We start from the raw sequence: 15,068 nt of genomic DNA on the forward strand, positions 1-15,068 counted from the left end.
TTTGAACAGTTTGTGTTGTATGAAAATTACAATCTGTGTTTTGTTCCTTTTTAACAGAATTATTAACTTCATTAATAAGTATAGAAAACAAACAGATGCAATAAAATCACCACCAAAAATATAATAAAATTGATTTGTAAGGTGACCCAGCTCTTCCCCTTCATGGACTGGTACAACCTGCCTGATGTCATCCAGTGGGGATGGAGGCATCAACGAGCACAGAAAACCACTATAAGATCATTTAGGCACCATCCAGAATATATCCTTCCATTATATACATAATCAAGTGCAACATTATATAAATCAGCTGTCTGCAATAATCACATTTGCACAAGAGCCTCAAAACTTTAAAGAAGACACTTTAAACAAGTCAGTAAACAGTAACACATTTTTTAATACATTATAAAATCAATTTCTGGCATACGTTATCATCAGAGGTAGTCGGTATGTGGGGTAGATTCCCACCAAGCCATCAACTGTCATCTTGTTCTCCATTTGTATTCCCTTTCTTCGCTACCGGACCCGGCGCTGGGACTCGTGTTTTCTTCCTGAAAACACACACACATCACTCATATTTTCATTCGTAGTGATATATCAAATGCAATTAACAATTTTTGAAATGAATTGAAAAGAATAGCCTAACAGAACCACTGAGTGGACGAGATGATTTCTACAGACCTTTAGCACAGCTCGCAGCAGATCCTGAGAGGCACACAGGCAGAGCACTTCACCCAGGAGAGCAATGAGAACATGGAGGACATCAGACCAGTCTCCAACAGTCAGCATGAGCACCAATAGAGCGCCCAGTCTCAGCACTACGGTGTGCAACAGGGCCTCTGTGGCAGTCTGTCGATTCTGACTCTCTATGCAAATTGAAATAGAAAGATGACACAGTCGATCCTGAGGTTGTTGCTTCCAGCTTTGTTTCACAACAAAGGTTGTTCAAATTGTTATATTTTAACTAATTAACTATTTTATTTGCCTTTTTTTAAAAAAATTCAATAGTTAGTGATCTGATGGATTTTCATTGTTCAAGTCTCTCTAAAAGGCTGCTTTAATTCCATGAGTATTTGACCCGACCGTCACCTTGAACATAGACCACCAGCATAGTGTAGCAGAGCGTCAATGGAGTCCAAAGCTTCAGCGCATCCTCCTGGGAAAGGAAGTGGTCGTAAACCATGGCGGTGGAGGCCACAACCCCAACAGCAAACGCTAAGACAACCGCTCTTTGCAGTGAAGCCAGGATGGCATGTCCAGAGGTCAGGAGGGCGATGCATGTGCCACAGTAATGCTCTGCGCTATGCAGTGGGTAGAGTCTCGCCACATGGCTCCACACACTGTGGCTGATGCTTGCCAGTATCCAACTGAGAGCAGCTGCCAGGAACAAGCCGAGGGAGCTGTGTAGAGCCCCCTGATGGAGGAAGGCCAGAGTGCAGGTGAGGCCGCAGCCCAGGGAGAACTGGCACTGGACCAGGAGCAGGTCTGAGCCTCTACCGCTGGACTCCTGATTTCAGATAGATAAAGCGAGGAGTATGAGATGTGGAAGCTAAACCTGGATATGAGTGTAAAGCAAGTGCAATCTGCTCTGTTCGTGTGTTTGAGGGACGCACCATCTCTGTCGATTGCCAGGCAAAAACAGCTCGGAGACAGAATTCCAGCACTATCAAAGAGGAAACGCTGGAACCCACCAGAGACAGGAGGATCGCCGTGAGCCAGAACTGAAGAGTTGTTCTCCACGTTGCTTTTAGAAGTTTGCCAGGTGATGGTGACTTTCCTTTGCATTCATTTTCAGAATCACTATGCAAAGGGAAACTGACAATGATTATATTGCACGTACAAAAATCTACATCAATCTGTGTGTATTTATAGGATAAACTCACCTGCATGTTTCAATGAAGTAGTAAACTCTCATCACATTGCACAGCACTGATATTCCACAGGCCCCCACCAGACCTTTCAAATATAGCCCCAACCAATGAGTTAAACTGGACAAGGACACTTTGCATGCAGTATTTTTGTTGCCATTGGGAAAGAAAACATAGTCTCACCTCACCTTGGAAAAAACGGTCACCTGGGTTTGAATCAAACATGGTGCATTCAGAAGTTCCCAGGATCCACGAGAAGGGGAGAAACATTGTTATGACACTATGACGACTTGCTCCGGCTACGCCGAACCAAGAGCCTGATCAGAAACAGCGTCAGTTCATGCTCGGTTCCTACAAGACAAACTAGCACATTCTCTTCATTGTCCCATGCTGACCATTGTCCTCCGTGTCTCAGCTCAAAGGTCAAATGGGATGAGTGGCTTTGTCAGTTTAATCATTTCCTAATTAAAAAGGTCTGAAACTCCAAACAAAAAGATCAATAACGCTCAAAGATCAGCCACTATCACCTCCTCGCTGGGTCGATGCAGAAATCACACCTTGCTCACAGTACATTTGAAATGTGTATTTAAAAAAAAAGCAGCACTTTGTGCTTAAGAGGACATAAAAACATGTGTTTGACTTATTTTGTCCAAAATGGTTTTATTGTTATTAATTACAGTTCGAATGTTTAAAAGAACCATAGGTTACAATTTCTGTCATTAAAAACAACAAAGTGTATTCATGGCTTTAGGTACCAGTAGTTCATATGTCCATAACAGACAGTGCAAAGGGCTTATGTTCAACAATCCAGGTCTGTTATCCAGGTCATGTGCAATAAAGTTAATTATAAATGTACAGTAAATGTACTACTTGAGGTATTAAGGAACACCTGATATTTCAAGAAGTTTATTTATGTCAGAGAAATGTGATTGGAGCTTCTGAGTCTGTGCAACACGTCTGTCTTTATCAAGAAGTGCATATTTGTCTTGCTTCAAGGACTAGTTCTACCTATCGTTAGCCTAATAGGATAATTGCCTAAGTCTTAGGCAATGCCTATTGATGATGGACAACCATGCTATGAGGCTAATGATGTGAAATGTATTTATTTGCTTTCTCCCAGGTCCTTAAATGAAATGAAATACACTTCCCAGTACCTTTAGAACTCCCTAATGAATGTGTAATATGAACGTTTTTAATCAGTCGCCAGACAACCAGTGAATATTCCAAGAAGTTATTGTTGTGGTCAAGAAAAATGCCTAATTAACATTTTATCAATTCCATTTTGACACAGATATGACCTATCAGGTGCAACATATTTATTGCTGCGCTTGGGAGGTGCTACCAGGTGGAATTTGTTCCAGTTGGAAAGAGTCAAGCTACTTGGCGATAGTCTTCATGATAAGATAAGTTAACCAGCCACTGACTGTAGCTTCATGTTTACAGTACACACATGAAAGTCATTACAATGTTCACATGTAACCCTCAGCAAAAAAAATAAAACATTAACCAGGGTGAAGATCATTTGCTTTACGTTCAGTCTAGTCAGTCATGTGCAGGCAGGACGTCTCAGCGAGTTCTCGAGCTCTGCGTGTCCTTCATTGCGTGTTGCCTCATCAGATCCCAGAACAGCATGCTGAGCACCGTGTGTGGGGCCAAACGCAGGAAGACAGGGCCCATGCCTTTATACAAGCCCAGCAGGCCCTCGGCTCGGCACACCTTCAGCATGCAATCGGAGAATCCACGGTACAGACGCCCCTGATAGGCAGACAGAAACAACATTTCAACTACACAGTTCAGTCTTTGTGGCATCTTCCACAAATCTTTTTTTTTTATCTGACAATAGTTTTTAAATCATTATTGTGTACAAAACTAAAGCTCCCTTAACCTCACCCGATGGGATTCGTCCACTGGCTGGTTGTACAGACGCGTGCTGATGACGTCAAGCGGCGTCATGGTGATGGCCACCGCCACCCCACTGATCATGGCAGCTACCAAGGCTGTCAGCCGACTGTTTGGACTAAACCACTGCAAGGTAAGACATGATTATCAAACAATGGAGTGGGGGCCCCCTGTTTGGTTACATCTGCTAGCGAACATGGCAGCCGCTTCTAACACATACCTGGAAATGTGACACCCAGTCCTTGGCTGAGGCGAAGGTCGCCAGCTGAATCGCTGATCCCACCATGACTCGGGGCACGGCACCGTTCACTCCCCTCCAAAGGCCAGTCAGACCCTCTCTCCTATAGATAGTAAGAAAGGCATCCAGCACTCCCTGATGGTAGAAAACACATTGGTGTGTTGTAATTGTTGCTATATATCAAGCATTGCATGGATCGCTGAATACAACCAGCCGGTATGACTTGGTTCTTACATGATACGGCACCAGTACAAAGCATAAGTCCAAAGTACAGTACCCGTATGCAACTAAATTCTTTACATGAAATACCCCAAAATGTCTAAAACTAATAGACACACACACAATTATGAGATAATATATGTATGTGTGTACACTGAACAAAAATATAAACGCAACACTTTTGTTTCTGCTCCCATTTTTCATGAGCTGAACTCAAAGATCTAAAACCTTTTTCTAGAAACACAAACGACCATTTCTCTTAAATACTGTTCACAAATCGGTCTCCATCTCTGTTGGTGAGCACTTCTTCTTTTGCCGGGAGAATCCATCACATCTCACAGGTGTGGCATATCAAGACGCTGATTAGACAGCATGAATAGGCTGGCAACTTATGACTGATTTTGTGATGACATACAGGCATGTTAAGGCCTATGGGATGGGAAACTCACACAGTAATGCTGTGAGTTATATACATACATAATTTACTTTTTGAATGGACACTTTTCATGAAGCTTTTGACACTTACCAGATGGTTATGCTGGTGGCCCACTGCTATGGCTTCCATTGTTTGAGCCTGCAGATGAGTCTTCACCTATTTAGAAAATACAGCACGTGTATTTTAAGTTGTCAGTCATCCAGGTAGAGGGAGATCAAGAAGACTGAAAAAATTATACAATATGATTCTACAGCACATGATTAAATAAAGCATTTAGCTGTAGTCTCTTAAGACCATAGCTTTGCCTTGACTCCGGTACTATTTTATGTCTTTGATTTATTTGCTTGACTTCTAGTTTCAACATATGTTTCGTGCATTGTTGAATAAGAATCTCATTGCAGCTGTTTCACTCTAACTGTTGCATATATAATATAAAGATCTTAAAGATATTTGCTTGAACTGACTTTTTTCTTTTTTTTAATCACCAGTGCTTACTGCACTTCTGCAGGAAGGATATGTTTGTGTACATGTTCAATGGTTTTATTGGGTTGGGGGTTGGGATTAACCATACCTTCTAATACGTCAATATTGATTTATTTTATTTTATTTAATCAAGCCTATTTAGGGGTTAATATGAGTGTCTGTAATTTCATGCAGATCCAAATATTAATAAAGGTTGACCAGATTTGAATGGGTGACTGTCACAAATCCATTGAATTTTCATGAATGTTTACATTCGAGCTGCTTGGCGGAGGTCTGTGCTCTCTGGGGTGATTTTCTAGTAATAATGGAATTTAACTTATCCAACTTGAATAAATAACTACATTAAATACTGCAGTGAGCTGGCGACTCACCCAGGGTGTACTTCACCTCTTGCCCGCAGTCAGCTAGGATAAGCTCTGGCCTAACCCGCAACCCATATTTTGTATAAGCAGCTGTATATGAGACAAATATGATCATCTCCTCTTCAAGCAGATGAATAAATGAACTTTAAAATACTGCCTACTGTTGATCGGTTCACAAATTTGATGTATTACTACGTTACAATGGAGTTTTAGCTCAGGGGAGGGTGATCCAGCAGGTTCCATGAAGGGATTGTCAGTGGTGATAGATAACAGGTGCAAACATGGTCTAATTTCTGCTCACAGGTATGTGATACGCTGAAAACATCTAAATAATATATTTGATAATTACTTTGGAAGACAATTACACATATCATCTTTCCACATAGCTTTAATGAATATCAGCCGTCTGGCTGTTCATTAATTGGTGTTGTTTTACATGTATTACAAAAGTTGAGTTTAACCAACTCAGTCGAATGTTGAGATTCAGTTTCCTAAACTTTGTTTTTAACCAGATACAATAAAAAATAAAAAATAAAAAGACAGTGGAAATTTCATACAATATTTAGGAGACATAATTTAAATGTTAACCAGAAAAAAGAAATCAGGATGCATAATTTGTGACTGTAATCTTTGACACGTATTGTTGTCTAATACAATACATTTTGAAAATACTGATTTAATCAGTTGCTTAAAACCTTTATTTCCTTACAGAGCAACAGTTCCCATCAAATAGGACACAAGAGGACACAAAATAAATGTATGGCGTCACCCAGTGCAGTATATGAGAAACCAAAAGGAGGATGTCCTAGCCGACATTCTCCCCAATATTTGCTCTTTCCTTATAAATCTTTGAAAGGGGACAGCTTCTCATATGGTCACAAGCAAAAAAAAAGAATTGACTTACCAGGTAGGCAGGAGAGCCAATAAATGCCCCCATTGCCCCGGCCCCGGCTCCTGACAGGAGACTCCCCCCATGGAATGAGGTAATACCAAAAGCTTCACAATAGGAATAGGACCCTAGCCTCACGCCGTTCATCACGCTCTGGTAGATCAGCCCCACTGAGAGCCCCTTCTGCAGGCCCCGGAGCCCATCTGTGCGGCCCACCACCCAGAGGGCCTGCAGGACCCCACGGTAGTGTCTCTGGTAGGTACCCCGTGTACGCAGCTCGCCTTGAAGCTGCAAGCGGGTCTTTACGACCTCCAGAGGATTGGTAAAAATACATGCCGCACAGCAGGCAAGAGCACCAAGGGCAAAATCCAGAGGGGGCCAGACACCCGGGGGCATAGGGGACACAGCGGATGCCATGCCGTGGGCAGGTTGAACTAGCATAGACTGCTCTGGTGAGGTTTTCTGCAGCGGAGCAGCGGCCATTCTTGAAGGTGTTTTCAGTTCCTGTGATAACTCGTCCCCCTTGCCTTACTTTGTCAAGGAATGGGGGGGTTATACTGTACTTGGTGCAGAACAAGTCAGGAAAGAAATGCTACCCAGCTGATAGCTCATTTCTTATCTGTTTTGCATGTTTATTCTATGGCACAGCAGGTTAGTTGGTCCCTTGTCCCGTTGTCCTTCTGTGGAAAGAAGGCACCATCAGCAACACAGTGTAAGCATGTTAAAGTTAACATTGGTGAATTGTGACATTCAGGCGTGTTTTCAAGGCCTACACAAAGACAGTGAATGCGAGTGCATAAAAAGTCCTGGTAGAATCCTTCAGCTCCTCGCACGACAGATAAAAAATCTGTCACAAATATTCCCAATATTATAACTCTCTAAATTTGCAGAATGGAATTCAATGACTTGACTTGACCTTAACAAAACACTCCTCCAGTTAACCAACATACAATTACACAAAGAAGCACAAGACCTGAAATACAATAGAAATATCAAAAACAAATTCACTTGCTTCATTCAGAAACTCACAGTTTTCACTGTTATTGTGAGGCTCCATTCTTCCATTCTTTCTCCTCTCACTGTCAACAATGTGTCCTAAGCACATTCATTGTCAAATGTCTCCTCCCACTCAATTTCAGAGCCAATCCCGTTCCAGGCCTGTCTGCCACATCCCCAGATCCGTGAGTCTGGACCAATCAAATGACCCTGCTCTGTCACGCCCGTTGTGCCAGTCCTATAGGAGTTCTCTGGGTCAAAGGTCATTTTTGGTCAAAGAGGTGATGTTTGAATGTCGGAAGGAAAGTAGAGAACGGAACCAGACTCAGAATGACGTCTTAAACTGTTAATTTGTTAGAGTACAATAATATTTGAAACAAACTAAAAACAGCTTCTATTTAACCTATATATCTATCGATCTATTAATCTGTGTGTGTATATGGGTGTAGAGAGAGAGAGGTCATTGTTTTGTTTGAAAGAAAAATCCTGACCTTAGAAAAAGGAGAAACGAAGTAAATCTGATCCAATTTAATTCAGACATTTTTATTGTGAAATGTTTTGGCTGGAAATGACATTTGGAATAAGTCCTGATACTTGTACTTAATACGTCTCATCTGAATATTTTTCATTGCGGAGACGTGAGGTTGCAAACGTAGGATGATTGAATAAAAGAAATATGAGCAAAAGTTATTTTTTTATTCTGGTAACTTTAATTATTCAGTAGTCAAAAAACAATTGTTTTCTTCCTTTTTTTGTTAGTATGTTTAGGATTTGATTAATTTGACCTGAAGATCATATAGTTAAGATCTAAATGATGTAAAGGATGAACTCTAGGTAGATAGAGAGGATATGCAAAATAACTGGCACATATTCAATTACCGGTAGCTTGTTCAAGGTTGTATATTAAATTTAGACAAACCATGCCAATACGACATCCATTCTAAATTTAACTAAATGAGGATGTAAATATCCCCTCTGATTAACCGACAGTTTAACTTCCAACCTCTGCACATTGAATTTGAATAAAAGCTTCGCCTGATCTACCTTGTGCTTCTGTAAAAGAAGTTCATGCCTGTATATGTAATACTGTGCCGACATTTTCATGTCTGCGTTAATTACATTTGTTGACTTCGACCAACAGGTGGAGACAAAATTGTATGTAAAATCTACAACTCTAGATTCAGTCACCCTGATGGAGCAGAATCTGGATCAGCATCATTGCTGAATAAAGATTATGGGGCCACATTTCACAAACGTTGCAATAAGGATTGATTAGAACCCATTAAATTTGGGCCCAGAACAATAGATGGAGATTGTTTTTTTTCCCCTTATATAAAATATCCAGCTTGGACATTTTTCCCATATAAGGCATAAAGTACTGAACTGATGAAGTTATCATTTGCTCAATTTTCCCATTTGTAAAGCACTTTCAACATCGCTTATGGAGGTTGGTAGGTAGGCTGATGACAACAAACGCTCCACTGGTGATGTCACACGGTGATGTCAGGCAGCAACAGCACACACACACACACACACGCACACAAACACACACACAAACACAGTGGGAGCTTTACAGAGCAGACATGGACTTTATTGTTAAACTATGTTTAAAGTACAGTGCCACATATGTCACCCACCATGGTCTCCGACACACATCAATGTATTCACCACTCCTCACACACTCTTCACGCGCGCATACACCATTTTAAATGTAAACATAGCAGGGTTAAAGAATGATACAAAAAGCAAGGTAGTTGTCAAACATTTCTGTTAATGATCTGTTCTTCCATTCCAGAGGTGGGGGGGGGGGGGGGGGGGGGGGGGGGGGGGGGGGTCAGTAATGTTCGTTTGATGTCCCATGGGAGAACATTAGAACATCCTGTTCCCTCTAATCGCTGCAGCCTTTAACACAAACAAACCCATTCACGCATACCAACTCGCACAAAATTATCATAAAAAAGAAAAGAAAATTATAAAGCAAAGTGTAGTTAAAGTGTTTTATATTGAATGCTTCCAGTAGGCAGAAGGGAAAGTGGTGAATCTGAAGGGGGGGGGGGGAACATCTAACAATGATCATGTTCTTTACCCATAATCCTCTCTTTAGGAAAAGGCCTTGTGTGTTAATTCCCTCGTGCGGGAATCCGTCTTCCCCAATCCCACCTGGAGCCGCATTACCTTTTAGCACGTACAAAGTACAAGGCGTTGGTTTTAGGGTAGTACTTTACATTCTGTTTTTTGTCCATGAGACCACCGAAAATGATAAGTTCCCCCCTTCCCTGTACTACTGTGTGAAGGCTGGTCTCGGGAGGCCCAGTGACGGCAGACGGGGTCCCGTTTCCATAGACTCTCCAGGACACCAGCGCAGCAGACTTGGCTCGGGACACATCCAGCACGTACATCTGCATGGGCTTGCAGTTGAGAGACTGATACAGCGGCTTCCCGACGTTCAGGCTCTGAGGAGGGTGATGGCCGAGACGCCTTGCAATAGGTGGGATAGCATGTCCATCGGCTCCAACAGCTTGTGGAGGGCTGGAGGATGATGGAGGGGTTCCAGGAGGACCTGCTCCTCCTCCTGCTCCTCCTCCAGGAGAAGGTCCCTGTGTCTGAAGGGAAGACGATGATGATGACGATGATGATGATGGCAAAGATGAGGAAGATTTGTTTTTTACTGCTTCTAGACCTCGTCTTAAGGCAGCAGGAGACACGGCTCCTGGGGGGGTACACGGAGAGCCTGTAGGGGGTGTGTGGAGACCGTTAGTGCTGGGCACCTCAGCATTGTGGGTGGCAGATGAGGAAGACTCCCAGTCATAGTCTGTTGAGGCAGGCAGGTGAGGGCGAGAGGGGGGAGATGCAGCCTGGGCTGGGCTTGTCCGCGGCGAAGGCGATGATCCATTTAGTGAAGGGTGGAGCGTGGCGAGAGGACTGTCTGGGCCTTGAGACGGAGACGGTTGCTGAGATGAAGAAGGGCTCCCATCTCTGGCGTTTCCCCTCGCTGAAGGCCGAGGTCTCAGCGTGCCCCATCGCCCATTTACACACGGGGCCTCTTCAACAGCTCCTAGGACGACACCGGCGGCTCCGCTGCGAACGGGAGACTGAGACCGCAGGGAAGGTGGTTCAGGGCCGAGGGGAGCCGGCGTGGCACTTATAGGGGAGGGCCGAGAGTTAAGACTCGGGCTAAGCGGTGCACGACCACACGGCGCCTGTGAGAATACCACCACACACTGCCCCACCTGGAAGTAGGCAAACAAGATGAGAGGAAGAAAGAAAACACACAGTGATAACGCACGGACAAACCCGACCCAGAAACTCACTCTGCACGCTGGGTGACACCACAGCTCCGGGGCCCCGTGGTCCTCGTTCTCAACCTGCAGCTGCTGCCATCGCCATGGCGGAGCGTCCATGTGGAGGAGCCAGGCATCTTTAAGGAGCTTTCACACAAAATGCACAAGGATAAGTCAAAGCTGTCATCTCTACCAATCACATGGAAAAGTTATGAAGATATATATATTGTTCTGAAATAAAAACAAACAGACTTACTGCATTAGGGCCACCACAGCCTCCCAAGATGAGCAAAGTCTGATCATCAATTACAATCTAATAGAAAAGCACTTATTAATTAATATAATCATTTACTTGTAGCGCGAGTGGGTAAAGGTGTCATAAACTTCCACACAAAAAAAAACAAAGCAAAGAAAAACCCAACATACAGAATAGAAATGTATTTCTAGCCCAAATGTCAAAGCCTGCTTACTTGTGATTGGCCACCTCGTGGGTGGGGTGAGGGGCCAGATATGGGAGGTTTGGACCAGGACCACTGCTCCAGATCCAGAACCCAGACTTCATTACTCCTAATGAGGACCATCCAAAGAGAAGACAACAGTCGAAGATTGAGACCTAAAGTTGACATGTGCACTGTGAGAGCGCAGACCTCCGCCAAGCAGCTCATTCCCCTCCTAAATGGACTTACATCACCCACATTTGTCTTTGCATATTTATACACCAACTATGAAGAGTAAAAGTGAATCAGAGTTTATGTGTATTTTTTAACTGATATTTGAATCCATGAATGGAGTTTTCAATGTTAAAATGTTATATTTTTTTCCTGTCCCCTGTGGGAGAACTTGCAAAATCGCAGGGTGCTCAAATACTTATTTTCCTCACTGTTGGTGATCAGCTTTTCTTTGACTGTATAATAAATAAAAAAAGTAAGATATTCATACATTTGACGTGCTCCTAATGATCCTCCAAACACCACCATGGTGTTTCCAATTACAGAAGAAGAGTGGCCAGCCATAGGTGGAGGTCCATGCGTTGTAACTATACAGTTCCACCTGAGGAAACAGCCACACAAATGGACAAAAGTCAACGATGAAAAATCAAAGCTACAGGCTGTATGTGTTAACACTGATGTGTCCCTCACCAATTCTTTGATGGAGAGTATGTGTGGATTTCATCAAAAAACCTTTCTGGTTGGTGTAGCGGGTAAGGGCTGGGGCGGGTCCACCCCCCGAACAGCACCAACAGATCTTTGTGCATCACGAGAGTCGCTCCAGCTTTAGGAGATGGATAAGAGCCTGTAAAACAGAAGCAAATAGACTCCAAATGTCAGCTATATGGGTTGTTTGTATACATGAAAATATTCAAATGTCTTTGGAGTGGAGAAAAAAAAATTGTACATTCTTTTAATCCCACAAGTTAATTTTTTTTTTTTACTTCATACATTACTACATAGGAAAAAACATCTTTAAACAAAAAACAATACATTGACATAGTACATTTATTTCATAAAATGCACAGTATGCTGTATATACGGGTTACAGTAATGACAGAAATATGGAATCATTTTCAAATGGACCTATCACCACCGCCTCAAACAGCGTTCTGCTGCGAAGCACCTCGACACTATATAGCGTAGTTTCCCTTCTCACTGCTTCCCAGGGTCCGTTGAAAGTTACTCTTTTACCCAAGCTGCACGTCATATCAAGAGCTCTGACAGCTGTCGACGTTTGCTACGCTACCGACTCGTACCTGAGGCTAAAGGGCGGATCCACTCCTTGCTGTTGAGGTCAAGTCTCCAAAGATCATTGAAGGCAGCATTGCAGCTACTCTGAGTGCAACCCCCAAACACATACATGGACTGATTTGAATCATAATAACATGCACCTGCAAAAAAAAGGGACAAATACACCAAACAGTAAGCAGAAGCGCCGTTTCTTGGTTTTTACCTTTCAAAATAAAATCACGTGTGGAAGAAATCTCAGTGTCTTTATACGTAAGACGGTAAAAAAATTATTTAACACTGTACAGAAGGCGTGCGATTCATTTTGACATTGATTATTGCCAAGCAGTATATACTGACTGTGTGAGAATCGCTGAGTGATGGGGGTTCCTGGATATGGGTACGTGCGACTTTCCCACTGGATATTTCCCTCCTGGACGGCTCTCAAGAAACCGTGGTAGCACTGATAGGCGACACCTAGCTCAGATAAAATGTTAGTGTAAGATGGGATCACAAACATATATATATATATTAATAATCAAGGGGACAATGATTGCATTTGTATCCATTTTGAACTTTCACTTTATGACTATGGATGTGTCAATGGAATACCTTTAATGAGGCGATACCACTGCTTGCATACAAGCGCGGCGGTCTTATGCTCCTGGTAAGGTGAGAGGAACGAGAGAATATATTCGAGGACTTCCTCTGGCAACTCCGCCATTGTTCTCCCTCCACCACAGTCCACGATCCCTTCTTGTCGGCTGGACCCCATCTTTGCCTCTCTCTCCCCTGTTATCCCAGCAGGCTCTGAACCATCGTCTTCAGTATCCATGGCAACGAAGCATCCGTCCTCATTGTCAGGCGAACGGGACATTGTTATCTGTTAAGACACGGGGGAAACATGCCAGTGATATACGGACTTGTGTTCATAACAATGTTTACTACCCGCTCCAACTAGGTAGACTAGCGGTGATCAAATGTCACCCCTTTTGCTCGAAGACTAGTCAATTTCACCCCTGACCCCTAATGAGAATGGATTATTAATTTGGAACTACACGTGAACGCAGCGATACTGCTCACCAACACAACGTGTAGCATTTAACCTTAGCTTGGATCAAAATCCATTCTGTGAAACGGGTGGTGCCCTTTTTGAGGCTGCACATACACAGCACGTCCCTCTTACGTCTTTAGCCACAAATAATGCTATGCTGCGTTGCTAAAACCAACCATCAAAGAAGCGTTTCATGGAGGCACGCGTCTCGGTGAAGAATCACTCGTGCTAAACACCATTACTGCAGTGACTGTCCACCGGTGGAAAACTGCCTGTCGACGAATTAAGACGTTCCATCCTCACAGTGACAATATTAGCAAGCGCTGGCTAGCGTTTGCTAGTTGACCACGACCAGCTATGCTATCGGTAGCACACATATATTACACCTAAGGCAATGGCGCAATCGATACCATTGACTTAAGAGTTCTTATAAGTTGTCCCGATTGACAACGCTACTATCTAAAACGACGCGGACATCAGGACAGCGACCTTAGCAAACGTTACACCCCCCCATTAGCTAACAGGCTAGCTGGCATCTTCAGTCTCGGCTACAGCTGTTAATCTTAGCTAACATTAGCTTGGAAAGTGGCTAGGAGGAGCTTCCTACTGCAAGACATTTAAGGTTTGCCCCAGAAATATGCCACTTTAACTCACTAGTTGTCCACACCGTTGCTGTGGACGTAGTCTTTGAGGGCTGTGAACGTGTATCCTTCCACTGCTTTCCTCTCCCCCCCCCCCCCCGACATCAGCTCCGGAGGTTCCTCTGCAGCCTCCAAACAGTCGCCATCTTCCGCTCTTTAAACAGCGTCCTCCTCCGCAGCAGCAGCGATACGACCAGGGTGGGTCCGACTGTTAGGCCATCAATAATCAATATCTGGACGGACAACAACACAATACTAATGATGACATGAATTGTACAAAAATGTTTAAGGTAAAAGCATATGTGAATCTAAAATATTTAAATCTGAATACCGTATTTAATAAAGTCTAAAATATCAGATGACTTATTTTTAACTTTTTATTTTTACCATTGACCCCCAGATTTCAAAATCTATTCTTGGAATAGAACACCTAAAATAAATGTGAGAATTCGCAATTGAGAAGTTGACTTTTCATTTGAATAATAATAATAAACTTGAAACGCTTATTCAGCACGTTTTATATATTTAAAAAAAAAACATGTGACCACTTCCCAGTTGTTGAATGGAAAGTCTTTCAAGAAATTAAGAAGTAAATCAGAAACTGAATCAATCACTAATCGCTATACCGGGCAAAAGTCATGTTATATGCATGTCAGCCGTTCACGACATGAAAATAATTGTATTAAGAATGTATAAAGGTTATTGTGATTCTAGAGGAATTAACGATAGACAAAAACAAATGCAAGAGATGGCGCTCATGCTCCGCTCATGTCACTACAACTAAAGTTTCACATCCTATTCTGCAACTCTAATTTTGGTTTAAAAACAGGAATCCGCTTAGTAAAATTACAATAAAAGCCATAATATCTGCTTTTAAAATCAGAATTAAAACAACATTTTCACGCGGCTCTAATCTTGTTTTGTACCAAGTATTCTAATCGCACGTCCCCCCTTCGTGTTGCACTTCCTCGAACTGACGCGTCTGCT

At 42.8% G+C, this 15,068-nt stretch overlaps 3 protein-coding genes across 3 annotated transcripts; all 3 read right to left on the bottom strand.

Moving 5' to 3' along the window:
- Window positions 1–414: 414 nt before the first annotated feature.
- Window positions 415–2,438, bottom strand: LOC137898089 (transmembrane protein 82-like). The gene is made up of 7 exons (XM_068742084.1): window positions 2,423–2,438; window positions 2,054–2,182; window positions 1,881–1,953; window positions 1,611–1,812; window positions 1,087–1,504; window positions 679–863; window positions 415–548 (listed from the first exon to the last, which is right to left on the bottom strand). The coding sequence occupies exons 1-7, from the start codon at window positions 2,436–2,438 to the stop codon at window positions 480–482; spliced, it is 1,092 nt and encodes a 363-aa protein (XP_068598185.1). The 3' UTR covers window positions 415–479.
- Window positions 2,439–3,431: 993 nt separating this feature from the next.
- Window positions 3,432–6,874, bottom strand: slc25a34 (solute carrier family 25 member 34). The gene is made up of 5 exons (XM_068742085.1): window positions 6,407–6,874; window positions 4,748–4,813; window positions 3,985–4,137; window positions 3,756–3,890; window positions 3,432–3,620 (listed from the first exon to the last, which is right to left on the bottom strand). Exons 1-5 carry the CDS (start codon window positions 6,872–6,874, stop codon window positions 3,432–3,434), a joined length of 1,011 nt encoding a protein of 336 aa, XP_068598186.1.
- A 2,341-nt stretch (window positions 6,875–9,215) lies between these two features.
- Window positions 9,216–15,043, bottom strand: fbxo42 (F-box protein 42). Its single transcript, XM_068742706.1, has 11 exons — window positions 15,008–15,043; window positions 14,108–14,314; window positions 12,999–13,269; window positions 12,747–12,863; window positions 12,416–12,550; window positions 11,808–11,961; window positions 11,608–11,718; window positions 11,139–11,235; window positions 10,925–10,981; window positions 10,699–10,815; window positions 9,216–10,617 (listed from the first exon to the last, which is right to left on the bottom strand). The coding sequence occupies exons 3-11, from the start codon at window positions 13,261–13,263 to the stop codon at window positions 9,559–9,561; spliced, it is 2,112 nt and encodes a 703-aa protein (XP_068598807.1). The 5' UTR covers window positions 13,264–13,269; window positions 14,108–14,314; window positions 15,008–15,043; the 3' UTR covers window positions 9,216–9,558.
- Window positions 15,044–15,068: the final 25 nt, after the last annotated feature.

This window comes from Brachionichthys hirsutus, chromosome 8 (genome assembly GCF_040956055.1).
Source record: "Brachionichthys hirsutus isolate HB-005 chromosome 8, CSIRO-AGI_Bhir_v1, whole genome shotgun sequence".
Lineage (NCBI taxonomy): Eukaryota > Metazoa > Chordata > Actinopteri > Lophiiformes > Brachionichthyidae > Brachionichthys > Brachionichthys hirsutus.

What these genes read in the sequence shown, in the direction of transcription:
- LOC137898089 (XM_068742084.1), bottom strand. An exon ending in TACTTCATTGAAACATGCAG is followed by an intron (nt 1,813 to 1,880) that starts GTGAGTTTATCC and finishes AATCATTGTCAG; the next exon opens with TTTCCCTTTGCATAGTGATT. An exon ending in GCTGGTGGTCTATGTTCAAG is followed by an intron (nt 864 to 1,086) that starts GTGACGGTCGGG and finishes CAATTTGCATAG; the next exon opens with AGAGTCAGAATCGACAGACT.
- slc25a34 (XM_068742085.1), bottom strand. Translation starts at nt 6,874, where the DNA reads ATGGCCGCTGCTCCGCTGCAGAAAACCTCACCAGAGCAGTCTATGCTA. An exon ending in GCCACCAGCATAACCATCTG is followed by an intron (nt 4,138 to 4,747) that starts GTAAGTGTCAAA and finishes TTCTACCATCAG; the next exon opens with GGAGTGCTGGATGCCTTTCT. An exon ending in ACTGGGTGTCACATTTCCAG is followed by an intron (nt 3,891 to 3,984) that starts GTATGTGTTAGA and finishes CTTACCTTGCAG; the next exon opens with TGGTTTAGTCCAAACAGTCG.
- fbxo42 (XM_068742706.1), bottom strand. Translation starts at nt 13,263, where the DNA reads ATGTCCCGTTCGCCTGACAATGAGGACGGATGCTTCGTTGCCATGGAT. An exon ending in GTGGTATCGCCTCATTAAAG is followed by an intron (nt 12,864 to 12,998) that starts GTATTCCATTGA and finishes TATCTGAGCTAG; the next exon opens with GTGTCGCCTATCAGTGCTAC. An exon ending in CACGAGGTGGCCAATCACAA is followed by an intron (nt 10,982 to 11,138) that starts GTAAGCAGGCTT and finishes CTTTTCTATTAG; the next exon opens with ATTGTAATTGATGATCAGAC.